Source organism: Bicyclus anynana, chromosome 27 (genome assembly GCF_947172395.1).
Source record: "Bicyclus anynana chromosome 27, ilBicAnyn1.1, whole genome shotgun sequence".
Taxonomy (NCBI): Eukaryota; Metazoa; Arthropoda; class Insecta; order Lepidoptera; family Nymphalidae; genus Bicyclus; species Bicyclus anynana.
The window spans coordinates 2094400-2115468 of record NC_069109.1 but is presented as its reverse complement, the minus strand read 5'-3'; the positions used below and the strand labels follow the sequence as shown (position 1 = coordinate 2115468).

The following is a 21069-nucleotide window of genomic DNA, read 5'->3' as shown; positions in this document are numbered from 1 at the left end:
AAGGTACTAAAATGGCGACCGCACACTAGAAAGCGCAGTGTTGGTGACCCCCTACTAGGTGGACTGACGACAAGCAAGTTGCAGGAATTCGCTGGATGTAGGCGGCTCAGAATCTTGATGTTTCAATGTCCCTACAAATAAACCCGTCTGCAGTGGATGTCCATCGGCTGATATGATAATGATGATGATGATGTTTTACTTAAAATGGATAGACGATGTCAAGTAGTAAACTAAGCTGAACCATTACAGGAGACAAAAGAATCCTTAGAGAGAGAGAGTCTTACAGAGTCGGTCTGTCCATTTTTTCTGCTGCTGCCTTCAGGCCCCATTAGGCGATGCTTCTGTGCTCGCACAAATCCCCGGTGACGCCGCTGTGGTCCCATTAAGGAGCATACAGCACATATATAATCCAGGAAAAATAATATCATCATCATCATCAGCCGATGGATGTACATAGATCTCTTGTACAGACTGCCAAATATCGTGGTTTCGAGCTCTCAGCATCCAGCGGCTCCCTACAACCCAGTTGTTTTCATCAATCCACCTAGTAGATGAGCTTACAGCCCACGACTTGGGGAGTAAGCTGCTGAACGCGTGCGAAAAGTGTAATCGGGCGATGCGAACGGACGTTGAGTGAGAGGTCTAAAGAATTGTAACTTCAGTTGTGTGGTCCAGTTTAATTGCATTAAAATGCCAAAGTACCTATTATCCAAAACTTTAACTTTTAATTTATAGTACATTTTTAGATAATAAAGTAATTTATAGAAATGGTAATAAATTTAATAAAGTGCATTATAACTATTAGGTTTGATTAGGTTGACTACTAATTTTGGTTATACCGTTCTTAGCGATTCTTTACCATTTATAATTTTTATTATAAAAGATTCCGTATTTAGACATGAGGGTAAAATCTATTAAGATTATGGTAACACTATTAATTAAGTCAAAAAAGCTAGAATCTATGGCTGTATGATTGTCATTCGGAGGAATTTAGTGAGAGAGAACTTTCTCTGTCTACGGACAGTGGCTGTACGGTGTAATACCTTTGCCTTTTCCCTACGGGAAAGAATAAAGGGAAAAAAAATCTGCGGACATGGTCGAAGCAATGGACAGGCACTGTATTTTTTTAGGGTTCCGTAGTCCCTTATGTTTCGTCATGTCCGTCTGTCCGTCCGCGGTTAAGCGCTGAGACTAATGCTACTAGAAAGCTGTAAATTACTATGAGCATGTACATTAAAAATGTGAACAAAGTCGTGAAATAAAATCTTGAAAAATATTTTTTAGGGTACCTCCCCTGTGGTATGTACAGTGGGGATGATTTTATTTACTCGTTTTTTTCGTCGTTGTGTAGGTTTTTCATCACCAACAAAATTGTCTGTCGTCTTTTGAGGGGGACGAGGTAAACTCACACATCGAAAATATTTAACACCAATAAATGTATCCTTTGAACTTACACTACACACAACTATAATTTAAATCGTGTGTATACACACACGTGTAATTTTAACACAATGAAACATCGATTCTATAGACACAGTGTAGTTTTGACAGAGGGGTAACCTCTAGCGAGGCACGTCTTCTACAAGGTAAGGGGTCTGAGATGACCTCCGTGGCGCAGTGGTATGCGCGATGGATTTACAAGACGTAGGTCCTGTTCAATACCCGACTGGGCCGATTTTGTTTAATTGGTCCAGCTGGCTGGCTGGTGAGAGGCTTCGACCGGGGCTAGTTACCACCACCACGATTTAGCGTTCCGGTACGATGTCGTGTAGAAACCGAAATGTGGATTTTCATCCTCCTAACAAGTTAGCCCGCTTTTATCTTAGATTACATCATCACTTGCCATCATGTGAGATTGTAGTCAAGAACTAACTTGTAAAGATTTAAAAAAAGACTGGGACAGCTAATCTATGCTACTTAATATTATAAAAAGGCAAAGTTTGTTTATAGTTTTTTTTGAATACCTAATTTGAACATTATTACCACTAGAAACTTTGTTATTTTTCAGGATTTGTTATTTTATCCCTTCACTCTCACGGGAACGGGAACTAAGCGGGTCGGTTAGTATCTAAATATATCTCAAAGGTGACTGACTGACATACCTAGTGATCTATCAAACCACTGGACGGATCGGACTGAAATTTGGCATGCAGGTAGATGTTATGACGTAGGCATCCGCTAAGAAAGGATTTTGATCAATTCTACCCCCAAGGGGATAAAATAGGGGATAAAAGTTTGTATGAAACTTTGTCAATTTTAAACCGATTTGGCTGAAATTTGGAATGGAAATAGATTTTACTCTGGATAACCACATAGGCTACTTTCATCCCGAAAAAATCCATGGTTCCCGTGGGATGTTTGAAAAATTAATATCACACGGACGAAGCTAGTCTATACTAATATTATAAAGCTGAAGAGTTTGTTTGATTGAACGCGCTAATCTCAGGAACTACTGGTCCGATTTAAAAAAATCTTTCAGTGTTCGACAGCCCATTTATCGAGGAAGGCTATAGGCTATATTATCCCCATATTCTTACGAGAACGGGAACCACGCGGGTGAAACCGAATCAGCTAGTATGTAATAAAACACCGCCGCCTTCGTAAAGACGTCTAAAAATCTTACATAAAAAAGCGATGAATAACTAAAAAGGTCAGCTATACGTAATCTCGTTGTAGAATCTCCATCAATCTACATAGCATGCCAGAACCCGGGGTAACACTTTACTTATAAAATTATTATATTAAAAATATAATACACTAGCCGCTGCCTTGCGTTTTTCCCTGCGTAGTTCCCGTTCTCGTAACAGTAAAGATATCATCATTATCATTAACAAGCCATATTCGGCTGAGTGCTGAGCTCGAGTCTCCTCTAGAATGAGAGAGGTTAGGCCAATAGTCCACCACGCTGGCCCAATGCGGATTGGCAGACTTCACACACGAAGAGAAGTAAGAAAATTATCTTGTATGCAGTTTTATTTTTTTTCACGACGTTTTTCCTAGCAAAGCGAGGGACTCACAGTTGAGTACGGGCTCGCAGCGTCCGTTGAGGGGCGGGGAGTTGTCCCCGCAGTGCGTGCTAGGGTCGAAGTACGTCCGAACGCACGATGCAGAGCTTACAATAACATGAAATATGCAAAGCGACGGACTCACACTTGGACACGGGCTCGCAGCGTCCGTTGAGCGGCGGGGAATTGTCACCGCAGAGGCAGCGCGTGACAGGGTCGAAGTGCGTCCGGACGCACGATGCGGTGCTCACACCTAGACACTCCGCTTGTCGGTTGCACGCACGAGCTGTGAACAGGACGCATTATTAATTCATCTTGTGAAGTGTATAAGCAAGCTAAAAAGAGACTCCGTCACAACAGATGGCCTATTTCTTATTTTGGATTTTATTATCAACCCACTCAGACCAATTATAGAAGGACCTGTATCGCACTCATAGTCACGAACAAAATTGTTTGTCATTTTCTGAGGAAAACGAGCTTAGATTTTGCATATATCTTATACTAAACTAGAAGTTTTTGCCCGTTTTTTACACAACTCAATTGCACAAAAAGGATTTCTTACGGAGCTCTTTAACCGACTAACACGATTACAATTATTTAACGTCGATTCTATAGAGACAGTTTTTATAATCGTTTATACTAAGACAGTTTTTATAATTAGATCGTTGATCATATACTTTGACAGAAAAGTAACGTCTAGCGAGGCAGGTCCTATACAATGGTCTGAGTCAACCCATCAAAATAAAAAACAAATCAATTAACAAAATGTCATCCACATAGTACTATGTATCATAGTACTATGTGGATGTTTTTTTTTGATTGAATTACAAATGTCATCCGGTGCTTACGGTGCATATATATCTATCTATCTATATCATATAGTATATAGATGACACTTTGTTGTCCACTTCAGTTGATAATAAAGACCAAAATAGTGAATTAGGCCACAGGTTAGCTGCCGATGTAAACTACCCCTGACAGCTTAATCATCCGGTTATAATAAATCATAATCATCATCATCATATCAGCCGATGGACGTCCACTGCAGGACGTAGGCCTTTTGTAGGCACTTCCAAACATCACGATACTGAGCCGCCTGCATCCAGCGAATGTCTGCGACTCGCTTGATGTCGTCAGTCCACCTGGTGGGGGGTCGGCCAACACTGCGCTTACTAGTGTGGGGTCGCCATTCCAGCACTTTGGGACCCCAACCTCCATCTGCTCTTCAAAGTATATGCACATTGCCACTTCAGCTTCGCGACACGCGTATGTCTTTTTCTCTTTGTAATGGAACGTAAAAACATATAATAAATACCTAAACTTAATAAGTAGAGTCCTTTTCATGAAAGAAGTCCCGCAGTTTAAAACCTGAACTCAAATTGACAGCGCCTTACACAAATGACAATAACGGCGTAATTCATAGACGTTGTAGGGGCACCCCTAGGGGATCATTCATGCGCTGAGTGTCAAATTCTCAAACAAATAGAGGTTAATTTCGACACTCAGCGGCTGAATGATCTGGTACCCCTACAAAGTTTATAAACTCCACTGTAAGACCGCCATTACCAAATGACAATGGGCGCCATTAAGACATTAATACCGCGACTTCTTTAATGAAAAAGACTATACCTACTTTTATAGTTCACTTTTTAAAAATACTTTTATTAATAAATAGGTACATTTATAACAAATAATTAAAAAAAAGAACAATAACATCGGAAGGGCGTTTCATAAATCAAAAAGTTTCATATTATAATTTCTTTGTTTCGTCAAAATTTGAAAGGCAAAAGTATGGGTTCTGTAATTACAAGTGTATCATTTATTATCGTACCAACATATTTGCATATTACGCTTACACGAAACCTTTTGCCCTGAAATTGAGTCTATTTTTGGAAACTAGACAATATTATATCTATATTTTTAATGCTAATATTGTTAAGACGAAATACCTATTTGATTATTAATTTGTTTGTTTGTAAAATGTGAATGTACCTATTTGAAAAAATATTCACCAATCTATACTAATATATAAAGCTGAATAGTTTGTTTGTTTGATTGAACGCGCTAATCTCAGGAACTACTGGTCCGATTTGAAAAATTCTTTCAGTGTTTGACAGCCCTTTTATTGAGGAAGGCTATAGGCTATGTATGTATTATCCCCTATTTACTACGGGAACGGGAATCACGCGGGTGAAACCGTGTGGCGTCTACTAGTATCTAATAAAATTGAAAATTTAAAAAAACCCCCGCAGGTCACGAAATTATTAGTTACTAGTGTTTTTAGACATGTTTTGATGAAAATTGGTTGAGCCGTTTAAAAGTTGTGGGGGGTGAAAGTGGGGAAGAATAACCGAATGTCTGCAAATATACTCGAGTGGGGTCTCAAATGAAAGCGCACTGAAAGAGAATATTGATGACTTGATCGAGAGTGTAATTGATAATTTTATAACCTTCGGGGGTTTTTCAACATTTACAATATTATGTTATATCATTTTCATTTTTAACCGACTTCAAAAAAAGGAAAAGGTTGTCAATTCGTCGGAATCTTTTTTTTTTAATATTATATCTTGTGACTTACACCGGCGTGAAAATCAGTTGTCTATTGACTTCTTTGTCTACGAACAGTTCTCTTAATCGATTTAATGCAAGTAGGTAAGGTAAAATTAGATGCATAATAACTATATAGCGCCCACCTTAACCTACTTGTAAGAGTGATGGCCGCGATAGTGTACGGAAGCAGCGATTTGCATCCACCGCAGACCAGGGTAAGGTGGTTAGTCGTTGGGTACGGTTTCGCTAGCCAGACATTTTGTGTTAGCAGGAATTAATGTCTTTTTTTTCTGATTGTGTAAGTGCCGTAGGCTCCTTATGGGATCTCAGCAGCGTCACCGGGGGGTTTGGGCGAGCGCAGAAGCATCGCCTGATGGGGCCCGAAGGCAGAAGCAGAGTAGATGGGCGGGACGACTCTCTAAGGGCGTCTCCTCTGAGACTCGGACCTCGGCTTAGAGGGCCGTTCGCTAAGGGTGTTTTGGCCTGAGTATATCAGTAAACCTCATAATCATAATCGTAATCATCGTTTATTTGCACAAAACATGTAAAAAATAAGATGACTACAAAAAAAAAAACAAAGAAACGTATGAGATAGTCAAATAGAAATTCCTACAAAATCTATAAGATTGCTGACTTTCCAAGACCTTTTCAGGTAAAAGTAGGAAATAAATAGCTGTATTGTAGTAAGTAAGGTAAAATTAGATCCATAATAACTATATAGCGTCCACCTTAACCTACTTGTAAGAGTGATGGCCGCGATAGTGTACGGAAGCGGAGATTTGCATCCACCGCCGACCAGGGTAAAGTGACCTGGCATTAGGTGCGGTTTCACTAGCCAGACATTTTGTGTTAGCAGGAATTAATTTGCGTAAGTATGTTATTTTTTATACTGGGTGATTTTTTAATGGATCTACAGCATCAAAATAATCGTGTGATATAATTATTTTCTATTAGGTATATTAGCAAACCTCCCGCGATTTTATCTTCGTAGTTCTTATTCCCGTGGGTATACAGTAAAATATAGGTAATGTTACTTGCTGATAATGCAGTTTTAAATTAGCCATAGTTTTTTTTAAACGGCCCATTAGTTCCGGAGTCTATTTGTAATGAACAAAAAATCAAGTACCTCGTTGTTAAACGCATTTTCCTTTTTTTTCTTTATAAAAATAAACCAGACATTTTGTATTATCATTATTAGCTTGTGTGTCTGTTTAACTTTCTCACAAATATACCGATTTTTATGAATTTTAGTAAAGAGGGATGTAAGATTAAATAGATAAGCCGTTTGACGTGGTTAAATGTATAATGGATAGTTGCAAGCCACAAAGACATTTCGCGAGTCTTGTTAGTGAAACTTAACCTTAAAAGCTCAAAAGTCCTGAACGTATTTAATTGGTAGGTTAGTTCCGCAACAGAGGCCGACGCTGATATCTCTATAGTAGGATCTATGTGTAAGGTTATCTGTATAAATAAAGAACGTTCAAAAATGAACTCTAAAATCATGCACTTAAAGTTAAATTTTCTATAGCAAAACCATCAACTGTGTGTTAGGTTATCTACATAAAAATATTTGTTGGATATTAAGCTCTTTTACAATTAGAATAGAGTTGATTTTTCTTTAATACTATTTTAAGTTTTACGATGAAATCAATGTTGTTGAAAAGTAAACCATACCACAAAAGGTTTAAAGTTGATAATAGGAATTCAGTTATTAATTTCTCACATTATCAGCCTATTTTCTATCTGTCAATATTCTACACTATATGTTACGTGCCTACAAAAGCGCACACATGCACATTTTTGTGTTTATTTATATTATATATTCAAGTATATATGACCTAACAAATTAAGTAACTAAAAATTGCTATATACTTAGTCTGTACGCAGTAGAAGTAGGTGCGAGAGGATTACCAGCAAAATATCTCTATAACTTGCTTAAAGACCTTGGCCTCTCTAGAAGTGCAGCTAGTTCTATATTAGAACGAGTATCCAAAGCTGCTCTAATAGGATCTTACCAAATGTGGCGGCAGGGAGAACAACACGAGCAGAGAACAGGGAGTGTTGATTGTCAAGGAATTCCTTAACCCTGCATCCTGTAGTCACAAGTTCAGGACTCTGCTCGGAGTTTTTCTCTCTACCACGCGATGGACCCGGCGGTTAATCCATGGAATGTTAAGATATTCGTCTCATATTTTTACACTTCCTAAACACACAACTCGACATTGCAGACAATATTTAGGTATTACGTGTTTGAATAACTTTCGTTGTCTAATAAGCGACAAAATGAAATTAAGACAATTATGCACATTTATCCGTCTCAGTTTTGATGCACCAGTGCCCTGTCTATAGTATAAATATCATTGTGTTTAGGTATAAATAAAGAAAAAAGATTTTGTAAGTAAAGTTCCCTCTAGAAAACGCTTAGCTATATTTCTTCACATCCGGCGTTTTCTTTCATGTAGGGTTGTCACTATACCATATTTTTTGTTGCCAAATCGGGATTAGGAACATTTTGAGTGAAAAAGCGGGATTCTTTCGTCGAAAGCGGGACATCGTAAAAAACCCAACTAAACAAAAGTTTTTTTTATAGATTTAAATCGTAACACGTGTAATTTTAAAACAACGAACCATTCTTTGAATCACACTTTAGATCGTGATCATATACCTTGACAGAGGGGTAATGTCTAGGTCCTTTGGTAATTGATCCGAGGTCAGAGTCTTTTTTTTATTCTTTACAAGTTAGCCCTTGACTACAATCTCACCTGATGGTAAATGATGATGCAGTCTAAGATGGAAGCAGGCTAACTTGTTAGGAGGAGGATGAAAATCCGCACCCCTTTTCGGTTTCTACACGACATCGTACCTGAACCACAGAAAACAAATGTTCACGCTAAATCGCTTGGCGGCACGTCTTTGCTGGCAGGGTGGTAGCTATGGCCGAAGGCTCTGACCAGCCAGACCTGGACCAATTAAGAAAATCTCAATCGGCTCAGCCGGGTACCCAGGACCTCCGTTTTGTAAAGCCACCACGCATCGGTAGATGCTTCTGCGCCAAAACCTTACAGAACTTACACAATCAGAAAAATACTTCTAGTTGTCTATAGGTCGATCTTCTAAAAGGCAAAAGCAGTACTGGCAACCCTAAGCTTATCTGACATTTTACGTCCAACTTCCGTTCACAAAATGACGGTGTATTTTTAGTTTTAAATATAATATTGTTGGCGCCAAATAATATTTAATTATATACTTAACCTACCAAAGTATTTTGTTTATGGTTTGCACCAAAATTTTGACCTTTCCACTGAAGGTGAAAATTCTAATACAAGCGGTACTTGAAAATAATTTAGTAGACGGCTTGCAGTTTTCGTTCCCGTGGGAATACTGGTTTATAATATAGCCTGTGATACTCGCAAATATTTCTATTGGTAAAATAATTTTCAAAATCGGTTTAGTAACTCATCATCATCATCATCATTATCAACCCATATTCGGCTCACTGCTGAGCTCGAGTCTCCTCTCAGAATGAGAGGGGTTAGGCCAATAGTCTACCACGCTGGCCCAATGCGGATTGGCAGACTTCACACACGCAGAGAATTGTGAAAATTCTCAGGTATGCAGGTTTCCTCACAATGTTTTCCTTCACCGTTTGAGACACGTGATATTTAATTTCTTAAAACGCACACAACTGAAAAGTTGGAGGTGCATGCCCCGGGCCGGATTCGAACCCACACCCTCCGGAATCGGAGGCCGAGGTCATATCGACTGGGCTATCACGGCTTCTAGGGTTAGTAACTACAAAATAATATTACTGTAGATAATTTTTTCGCTACATTCGCAACATTTCACGTCTGGCAAGCAAGCTCATAATGTTTTTTTTATAAAAATGCCCCTCTCATTACAAATCTAAATATATAAAACTCAAAGGTGCCTGACTGACATAGTGATTTATCAACACACAGCCCAAACCACTGGACGGATCGGGCTGAAATTTGTCATGCAGGTAGATGTAATGACGTAGGCATCCGCTAAGATAGGATTTTGATCAATTCTACCCCCTAGGGGATAAAATAGGGAAAGAAAGTTTGTATGAAACTTTGTCAATTTTAAACCAATTTGGCTGAAATTTGGAATGAAAATAGATTTACTCTGGATTAACACATAGGCAACTTTTCATCCCGAAAAAATCCATGGTTCCCGAGGGATTTGTGAAAAACTAAATTTCACGCGGACAAAGTCGCGGGCGCCCGCTAGTTCGTAATAAAATTTAAATAATTCAAGGAGAAAAAGTGTAAATGTAGGTACGCTCCCAGGTCACGGCAACACACCGCGGCCATCTTGAATCTTGATTCCAAATGTCAAACAGAATAATTTATATTGTCTATGGTGAACTCAAGGTGTAGGTATTTAAGTTTGATTAATCGTTTTTACTAGATGTACCTTGGATGTACCCTGTTTTTAACCGCATATTTAGATCCTGATTTTTTTTGAAATTATCGGGATCATTTTTTGTAATAAGGGCATATATTGGGGATCGCCATAACTTTGAACATGGTGATAACGCTCTATAACAGAAGAACCAAGGCGGCGTGGCTCGCGTATCCTCAAATATGAAGACGTACGCTTATGTGTTAGTATTATAAGAAAATGGACTTTAATAACGATTACATAGAGTAAACTTTAGTTTGTACTATAGCACTGTTGCCAAACAAGTTCTAAAATTTACTCTATAATATGAGCTCTATTAAAGTATTTTAATGTAAATTCGATTTTCTTTTAAAAACAAAAGATCACCAGTGACAAAATAGAACTTTATCGAAAGAAATCCTTATATCCGTGTCAATAAAAAATAATATGTACCAACTTATTTGTAAAGAATTAAACATTTTCAACTCTAAAATAAGGCATTTAAGTATATTTTTCAAACACAGAAGAATAACATATTTCTTATTTTCAATGAACATCATAATTTCAAATTATGGAAGGGGTTTGCTGAGATTAGTGTGCTATTCGTTTATACTATAAACTATAGTATATAGTATAGTATATAGACTGTATAGTATATAGGTGTCAATGATAATTTTATACTATAGATCTGTTACATCCCTCCAAAATCACCGCAAAAAGTGATCCGAACAATAGGCTACAACACTGAGCGCACACATGCACAACTTTGTCTTTAATTCCATTATATATTTATGTATATTATAGTTTTTACACTTCCTGAACACACAACTCGACATTGTAGACGATATTTAGGTTTGTTTAAATTAAGTTCGTTGTTGACTACAACTAACGTTGACATGTGGAAATTTCCTCTTTTGAGCGCCTTATTTTTAATGCGCTAGCAACATCTAACAGTATCTAATATCATTGATAGGTGTTTTTAGGACATAACAGGCAAAATAAAATGGCGTCCTAAAAGTAATGTCCTCTCTATGTTATCGTTTTGTCTATGCCCATTTTATTTAAATCTCATTCCGTTTCCGAATGTCGTGTTCGGAATGTAACATTGCAAAAAATGCTGTAAGTTATTGTTAGTCTGAGTTTTTATGATTCGAGCGGTCTGTACCAGGGTCTGATATGAAGTAACGGCGTAATAATAGGTACGTATATATAGTTTATTTGCTTTGTTTTATTGTTTGTTGAAGGTCAAAGCGGAATGTCACAGTAAATATTACTGCCTATAACAAAATGTTATTGAAAGAATAAAAATATGTTTATTCACTTAGCGACACAAACAGTAGGGTGATTGTGGGAACAGTGGGTCACCCTTTTTTCCGAGTCAAATATCTCAAAAACCATAAAAGCTATCGATGACAAACTTTAGTGGAAGAAAGGTAGACTAATTGGCTGCGTTTCGGTATACAAATATATGTATTATACTTAATAGTTTTTGAAAAATATATATTTTTTTAAAAAATGGCTTTTGATCCACTGTGTCCTATATAGTGTATACAGTGAGTCAGTTTTCAGGTCACAGTGGGTCAGTTGGGTGTTTAACCTAAAATAAAAGGTAATATTTTTTATCTATGTATAAAAACTGTATTTAGACTTTGTTTAACATATTATTAATCCTTTAATATTATGACAAACAGATTTTTTTAAATGTAGTATTCTTAACTAGTCAACCAAAAGTCTTCATATGTAAAATGTCAAAGTAAATGAAGTTCTTCTTCTTTATAAACAAATATAATAATAATATTCATTCATTCAAATATAACCAACATAAAACCACATTATAAATTTTAAACAAAACAAATGATTCTTAGCTTCTAGACTTTTTACTTTAGCCACTTAACAATTTAAAAGCTCTTTCGTTTTTTACCTAACCTATAAATCACATTTGAGATTTTTGTAATAACATTATTGTCACCAAAACATAAAATTAAATAAAAACCTTTCCAAATACCAACTAACGGATATCGATTTGAGAACATAAGAGCGCAATTTTGATAATACTCCTTTAATGCTTGTTCTTGCTCATCCGTGAAAACTCTGTTAACTCTGGTACAAGTCTCACATTTTCAGGACTTGTGGTTGTGGACTTGTGATGCTTTAACTTTGGCTGCATAATGTTGTAACGTCGAAAATGGAATTTTCTGTTCTCTAGCAACAGCAAGTATTTTTTCCCTGATTTGACATCTTGAAGAGCTTTTTTCATATCTTCTTCTGTATGATTACCTATTTTCCTACATAACGGGCGTTTCTTTGGCATTCTGTTAAATAAACTTACAATATGGAGATGTTAAGTTGGTGGTGTTACGTCCTTTGCCCTGGAGAGCACGTTAAGCCATCGATCCCAATATTATATAGAAATAGAAGAACCTCGCAGTTCTAATTCCCATAGGAAAAAGGTGATAATATAAAGCCTATTTTACTCCCTGATAATGTAGCTTTCTATTGAAAGAATTTTTCAAATCGGTCTAGTAGTTTGTGGGTTTATTTGTTACCTACGAAAATACAAATCTTTCCACTTTAAAATGTTAGTATAGAATATAGATTATTTCAATAGGTCCACAGTGGGTCGACTCACTGTGCCCACTTTGGAAACGACTCACTGTGTACCACCCACGCCATTTTAATTTAACGACGCAATAACAGAATACTTCATTGAGAAAGCTAGCTCAATTTACTATCAAATGAGACCTTAATAAGTACTTAAAACATAAAAACTTTAACTAACTTCTAACATTTATAACTATGGAAGAAATAAAAATTAAAACTTACGTATTTTTTCTACTTTTGCAGTCACAAAACACAAACTAATTCCTGTACCGTTTAAAACGCTTCCTAGCGATCCACTGGCAAGCTTGGCGTGAGTCATGTTGGAGCGCGAATATAATGTGAAAGAGACGCAACTATAGACCGTCTCTTTTTCACCAATATATTGCCGACCAAGTGTTCCCACATGACCCACTGTAGCCACAATGACCCTACACCCTATTTTACATAATGACTGTCTGTGACACCAAATAGAATAGACTTACAGCGTAATGAATTGCAAAAAATTGCATAAAAGACTTGGCGCTGGTTTTCATTATTAGTGATTGGAGAACTATGATAACATATAACCCATGTTATTCCCAGATAATGTAGCTTTCTATTGGTGAAAGAATTCTACAAATCGGTCTAATAGTTACAGAGCCTACTCAATCCAAGCAAACAGACTATCAAATCTTTCCACATATTTTAAACTCGTGTAGTTCCCGTTCCCGTGATAATTGCAAAGATAAAATATAGTCTGTGACACTCACAAATAACGTGGCTTATTAGAGGGTGTAAGAATTTTTACATTTAGTAGTTCCAATGCAAACAAAAACGGGAGCTACAAACGAGATAAATTCAATTGTGATGTCCAAAAATGTCAAAACTTTTAGTTAAGTAAGTCCAAAATGTTTTTTAGGGTTCCGAACGTACGTAGCACAAAAACGGAACCCTTATAATATCACTCACGCACATTTTAATGTCTGTCTGTTTTCTCCGAATGTACCAAACCAATCCAGTTGAAATTTGCTACACATATAAATTGGTGTGACCCAAATACAGGGATGTATCGTGAATAGGTAAAATTTGAATATAGGGGGCACTTATGGGGGGTAAGATTTTTTTTGGAAATTAAAAAAAAATATCTTTCAATGCCGTTTTTCTCCGAAACTACTATTTTTGTCTTATCAACCGTTCATATATTTTTTTTTTACTTTAACATTAATAAGGTTCCAAAGATGTAATGAATAATTACTCGATTTACAGCAAATTGATGATAAATGGTTTATAAATGACCCCCAAATTGTATTTCCAAAAATATATTCAATTTGCGGCCACACGCGATGGTATTCGTTAATAAATAATGAATTGACTCTAACGATCGTTACGTAACAAACTCTTTTTTAACCGACTTTCGAAAAGTTCCCGAGTTGATCGGTATGTTTTTTTTTCAGCTATTCCATTAATTTTAAAATTTAAAAAACCGACACTTCGCGGTTTCACATTCGTAGTTCTCGTCCCCGTAAGAATTCGCAAATGAAATTTAGCCTATTACATTCTCAAATAAAGTGTTTTTTTAGTGATAAAAGAATTTTCAAAATCGGTTCAGTAGAAATATACTTACCTAGAGATTTCCCCCTATAACATTACAAACTTTACCTTTTTTAATAGTGTAGATGTATTTTTTATTAACATACATAGATTAAAGAATAAATCCAGGATATCAAGGAATTTATAATATGTATTTCAAAATTTAACACTAACAACAATTACGTAAATGAATATAATAATCATTAAAATACTCCTTCTTATTTCTTTAGTTTTTGTCAATAGATTTTATAATATTTAAAAAAACAAGACACCATTCTTGAATTTGTAAGTTACGGATGCGACGCTTCGTTTCGTACTGACTCGAGATTGTATTCGTTTTTTAATTTTGTATTTGGTGGGGCTACGACACCGACGTGTTCCGTACGCTTCATCTGCTTATTATTGATTAATCTGTGTTAAACATATAAAATATTATTATAAATATTTAAAGGGTAATCTCTGGATCTACTGAACCGATTTTGAAAATTCTTTAACTACTAGAAAGCCACGTTATATGTGAGTGTCATAGGCTATCTTGGGCTTCGGATAGTATAATAAATAAAGTTCTTAACTCCAAATACATAAAGTTCACCACCACTTTCCAAACGAAGGTTGGATTTTTGTTTTAATAAAAAAAAAATAGAAAACTCACCTGTGGACCACATCTCTTGAAATATAAAAATTAAATACATATTATAATACATTGATACACAGGTATAATTTTTTTTTTGTAAGACAGCCTGCGATTGCCAGATAAACTTCATTATATGAAGGCTGAATGTTTGTCAGCCTAGTCTTAACATAGATAAGTATTTCTTTTTTCAATAAATATGTTTATATACGTTTACTTTGGGACTACATAGTGATGTCTGTATTGTCTATGTACCGTGGTGGATTTTTTTTTATTACTTATAAATAGTAGGAGTTAGGACCATAGGATGACGAAATTTTCAGCCTTCCTAAAATGAGATTATTCCGGCTATCGTAGACTCGGTTCATTGGAATTTGTAAGCTACGATTAAATAGTGAAATACACACTTGTGAAAATTATAAAACTATTGAATTATGCAGTTGTTAAACAAACATTAAAATATAACTTTTTACTTATAATTAACACACATTTATAATTCTTATTTATATTTTTAAAGTAGGTTATTAACTTAATTAATAGTGTACATTAACAGTGAATATTTTTAATGAATGTGCTAGTGACAGGCTGTATGTAAAATGGCCTTTGCATAAAAAAAAATATTGTCTATGGTCTTACCTGGTGGCGGGGTAGGTTGAACATTTTTCGGCGCGTCTGTGTTACTTTTTCCAAATGTAGTCAGTGCCTCGGAGGATTCGCCCGTCAGCCAACCAGCGAGTAATAATGGCAAGATGGCTGCCGCTGCTTGCTGTCTGCACCACATCTCGACTCGCCAAAAGACATGCATAGTAGAACTCTATATACGCGCCTGTTTACTATTCTTTGACAGCTCACTAGATATTTTAGAGTCTACAGCCAATTTTGGCTATAGACAATTTCTTTTTTTTTTTGTAGCAAAAGTTGCAGTAAAATGTGATATTGCTAATTTAAGTAACTTTATCTGTATAAAAAAGGTAACGTGTAAATTTTCTAATTGTAAAAAAGGTATTTCTAAGTATTTTCATATAAAAAAGTGAGGTGCCAATATTTTGTTATCTTATTTCTGTACATCGAATGTAAAAGCTAGTCAATTAAAAATGTAATCAGATTTCGGCGCGTTACCAGTCCAAAGTAAAAAAAAAATATATAGCATATATTTTTTAATTTCACGTCGCGTATCAAGATGTGGTGTATTTTTTAATTAGGTCTAAAAATTTCGTTTTTTTTTTGTTTCTAGATAACTTTTTGTTTGTATGAAAAGTTAATACCTACCGTCGTTTGTGTAAATGGAGTCTAAATGTGCCTTTTGTCATAGAAATGGCTACATCGATATATTGTACGACTTTGGTACACCTAAAAGCACATATAAAAGCATAATATGATGATTTCGAGTTACTGACATACTTACATTTTGTGTCTTTTGAGTATAACATCCATTACATACAATCGAATTTCCATCTTAAATGGTATAAAAATCAAAATCATTAGAATTTTTATATGGGTATTGATATTTTTTTCATTATTTGATTTTTTGTGTTTTTTTTTTTTAATATTTGTTACCTCAAAATTTCGTAATTACTTATCAATAAATTTTAAAAGCAGATAGATCAAAAACATTCCAGTCTTATCTTAAAGGTACATTGACGAGACTCGATCGTTAAAATACATATTTTGTATGCCAATGGTTTTCCTAAAATAAGATTAGGCAAAGGTCAAAAGCCATACAGCCCAGTCTTATCGAGTATAGTTGTAAACCTCACAAAGTTATGATGTAAGGAATGTATAATAGTTGCCTTCAGTACCCTAGCGTTATACAGTCGTTATGAAGCCATGTATAGTATTGGACATGATGTATAATCGAATGCGTGGCGTGGATTGCGTGTTCCATTTATTTCTGAAGCGTCATGAATTATATAACATTAATATTATCGTAAAATCTTACCGGGCGACGGTGTGGTGGTAGGGGGCCTTGGCGGTTCAGTGTTAGCTTTTCCGAACGAAGAAATTCCAAACGCGTTAACTCTTGCCGAGTTAAACAAGAAAATCATTGTTGCCACTAGAAAAATCTTTGGGCACCACATTATTTTTTTTTTTTTTTTTTATTATGTTCTTCCTTCGCTTTACTCTGTTTGAGACGTTTGGTTAAAAGCGCTCTTTTCGATAACAAATTTTCGATTTGTATCGCAAAGTTTAAGGACGTCTTTGATTGTTGTGTGATGTAACAAGTAAGCTTAAAGTCAGCGAAGTAGTAAAATTCGATAATAATTTTCAAATTGGTTCGAAAAAGTTTTAATTAAAAAAAATTAAATTCTCGTATATATTGAAAAAGTAGGTAATGTATGTGATGTAGTAAAAAAAATACGATTGTCTTTGGTTGTTTTTGAATTTGGAAAAAACGAAATATCAATTCGGAAAAAAGCGCGGGAAACTTCTAATTTGGCGGACGTGTTTTTGGTTTTCGATTATAAATAATTGTAAAGTGGATCAGTAGAGTGTAAAATAGTTGTTAGTTTATTATTATTATTACTTATTTATATAAAATTGTGTAAATAGTATACATATTTAAATATTTGGTAAGTGTCTTTTCTATACTATGGGGGTCGATCCCCCAGACGATCCCGGCGGTCCGGGAACCGGCCCTGGACCTCCTTTAACGTTTACTAAAACACCTTCTGTAGCATATAATATTACCATTGAGGACTCTTCAATGGACACGGAGGATGGTCTTCTTCCTAAATCTGAACGGAAACGTAGTAAACCCCGTAAAAGGTGCAGACATTGCAACTCTAAAAAACGTAAAAGTAAAGACGGAAAAGTATATGATCAGTGTAAATGTTCTGATGACTCCGATGATAAATCAGTTCCTACTGAAATAAATAACGAAAATAGTGAAAAAACTGACTTACCGACCTCCTTCCCTCCACAAAGTACAAAACCACTAAACAGAAAATATGTGGAATCAGACTCAGGCCCTTTCACTGTTCACGTCCAAAAAATAACATCATCCCCAACGGACCCTGTTACTTTACACCCAATCCAATTTGGTAAAGATTTGAAAAAAATTAACATTAAGAACATTGTCAATGGTAGTTTAAAGCGTATTGGCAGAAATAGAGTTTCCATGGCTTTTACAAATTATAAAGATGCAAATTTATTCACTGAAAATTCTGTAATTGCTCTTTCTTATAAAGTTTTTATTCCTAGCTTCACTATTACAAGAGTTGGTATTGTAAAAGGTGTGCCCCAGGAATGGTCGGAGGAAGAAATTCAGGAAAATATCACTGTTCCTATAGGATGTGGCCAAATTATCAAGGTTAGGAGAATCAAAAAGAAAAATATAACTGATGGCAAAATTTCATTCTCCAACACCAACATGGTAGTACTGACTTTTGATGGACAAGTGCTACCTAAAAGGGTGTACATGTGTTACACAGCTCTCCCGGTAGAACTATATATTTTCCCCACAATACAGTGCTATAACTGCTGCAAATTTGGCCACACTAAAGTCCTCTGTAGATCAAAACCACGTTGTTTTAAATGTGGTGATGATCATACCTCAGAAACATGTTCAGTTATATATGAAAACTCTTGCTGTCTCCATTGCTCTGGTCGCCACTTTGCCACTAGTAAAGTGTGTCCGGAGTTCTCAAGACAGCAAAAGATTAAAATTTCAATGGCCCAGAGCTGTTTATCATATGCAGAAGCAGCCAAGATCCACCCTCCAACATCAAAATTGTATGCTGATGTAGCAGCTTCCTCTCCTCCCAAGTCCGATGAAAAACACCCTGCCTCTAGCTTTGGATCATATGAACCTATGGCATCTAACAGTTCTCATAAAAAAACTGTTTTCACTCAACGTCGTGCCCCTCCTAAACAAACCAGAGGGTATGACCGCTCCATGCATGAAACAATTAACAATGAATATAATAATCACAATTCTCAAATGCCTGATGGTTATGTTTTAAAACAGAGATCAAATACAATCCCTCAGCAATCTATTGCTGAAATAATTTTGGAACTTATCAAATTACTTTCAAATTCTAGTTGTTCATTTTCAAATACTAACTTTTTACCGTCCAACGTCGCCAATTCTTTACTGACAGCTTTAAACCAAAACTTTAATAATAATGGACCACAAAATCCTTCAGTGGAACTGTAGGAGTGCTGTTAGCAAAAAAACAGATATTATTTACTTATTAAATAAATATAAGCCTATGGCTATATGTCTCTCTGAGACATGGTTAAAATCAGAGTTTCCCTTTAGGATCTCTGGTTTTGTTACTGTAAGAAGTGATAGATTTGATGGGTTTGGTGGAGTGGCCATTCTCATTAAGAACACTTTTTCATATAAGATTTTTTCTCTCCCTCCTCTCAGTGATGGCATTAATGCCATTGCTGTGATTGTAAATAAAATTTGTATTATTTCTGTGTACATACCTCACCCTTCCACTTCCTTATATAATGAGTTTAGTCAATTATTATCTACTTTGCCTTGCCCATACTTAGTACTTGGGGATTTCAACTGTCAAAATCAATCATGGGGAAGTTTTAACACTAACTATTATGGTGAATTGATGACAGATATTTTAGATTCTCAAAATGTATGTATATTGAATGATGGGACTCCAACTCGACGCACTCGTCCTGGTGAAGGCCCTAGTGCTCCAGACTTGTCACTTTGCTCTCCAAGTTTAGCCTCTCTGATATCCTGGAGTGTACTTGACCACACTTATGGCAGTGATCATGCACCTATTGTACTTACTTTACCTATCTCTAGCCCTTATTCTAATCTACAATATAGTTCTAAACTAAAGCATAAACTGCCAGATAACTGGAATACATTTAAACATTATGTTGATCAAAAGATATCTAGTCTTCCTATTGTTAATGGTGGTAATGAAACAATATGTTCAAATGAGTTTACTAAAATTTTAATTGATGCTGCTAACACTTTATTTCCATTAAAATGTAATAGACAGGGTAAAATTCCATTTCCTCCTTGGTGGGATCATGAGTGCACTATAGCCATCAAGCAACGGAAAGAGGCTGAAAAAAAATATTGTTCTGTGATGACTGCAGAGAACTTTGAAATATATACCCAAATAGCTCGTTCAACTAGCAAGCTTCTCAAAAAGAAGAAATTTGAGGGTTGGAGACGATTTTGCGAATCCATAAGTCCAGATATTTGCCCATCGTTAGTTTGGAGAAATATTAGAAGATTTAAGTCGGCTTTCTATTCATCTTCATCAGGTACCTTACCAATTGAGCTAGCCGATCAATTTATAGACAAGTTGGCTCCTCCATATGTTCCAAACTTTAATAATGCCCAGTGCTGTATTCCTTACTCTGTACCATGTAGTCATACAGACCTTAATGCCCCCTTTAGTTTATCCGAACTGAAAGGGGTGTTGTCTTATGTTAAAGACTCATCTCCAGGCGAAGACGGTATTACATACTCATTCTTGATTAACTGCAATGACGCTTCTTTGAACTATTATTTGTGTGTTATTAATGCAATTATGTTGTCTGGTAACATTCCTTCTTCTTGGAAAACACAAATCATAGTTCCCATATTAAAACCTAATAAACCAGCCTCTGATGTTTCTTCTTTTCGTCCAATTGCCCTCTCTTCTGTTCTTGCCAAATTAGTTGAGCATCTTGTTAAAAATAGGTTAGAATTTTTCATTGAACATAACAATATTTTGACAGCCAATCAGCTGGGATTTAGAAAAGGTCGTAGCACCATAGACAATATTAGTATACTTGTTTCGGATATTAGGTTAGGATTCTCGAAGAATGAGGCAGTTCTTGCGGCTTTTCTTGACATTAGCTCAGCGTACGATAATGTGTTGATCTCCGTCTTACACAATAAATTACATGACCTCCATGTTCCCCAAATATTAATCAAATTTATCATCAATATGCTTTCTGAGAGATGTATTAAATTAGACCTACACAACGGTACTCAACTTTCAAGGCTGGTATGGAGAGGCCTACCGCAGGGGTCGGTCCTTAGTCCATTGCTGTATAATGTATATACTTGTGACTTAGAGATATTTTTAAACACAAACGTAAACGTCTTGCAATACGCAGATGATCTCTTACTATATATCTCGGACAAGTGTATACAAAATGCAAGTAAATATTTATCGTCTTCCCTTTTTAAATTAAATAAATGGTTAAATCTCAATGGTCTGGAATTATCGGTTACTAAAAGTACTGTGGTTTTATTTTCTAGAAAGAGAATCATTCCTGAGTTTAACGTACTTTATATGGATAATCCTATCCCTGTAAAATCTGAGGTAAAATTCT

At 35.8% G+C, this 21069-nt stretch overlaps 1 protein-coding gene across 4 annotated transcripts in view; it reads right to left on the bottom strand.

The window, feature by feature from the left end:
• LOC112051229 (uncharacterized) overlaps positions 1-21069 on the bottom strand; it is a 37737-nt gene that overhangs the window by 6186 nt on the left and 10482 nt on the right. For 2 of the 4 annotated variants that reach the window (XM_024089780.2, XM_024089779.2), the window contains exons 2-3: positions 15397-15718; positions 3151-3291 (exon numbers count right to left, since the gene is read on the bottom strand). In XM_024089780.2, coding sequence (XP_023945548.1) covers positions 3151-3291; positions 15397-15565 — 310 coding nt within the window. In that variant the 5' untranslated portion in view covers positions 15566-15718. Of the gene's footprint in view, positions 1-3150; positions 3292-15396; positions 15719-16699; positions 16859-21069 lie in introns of those variants that run through there. The other 2 variants (XM_052890105.1, XM_024089781.2) reach the window with 2 other exon arrangements.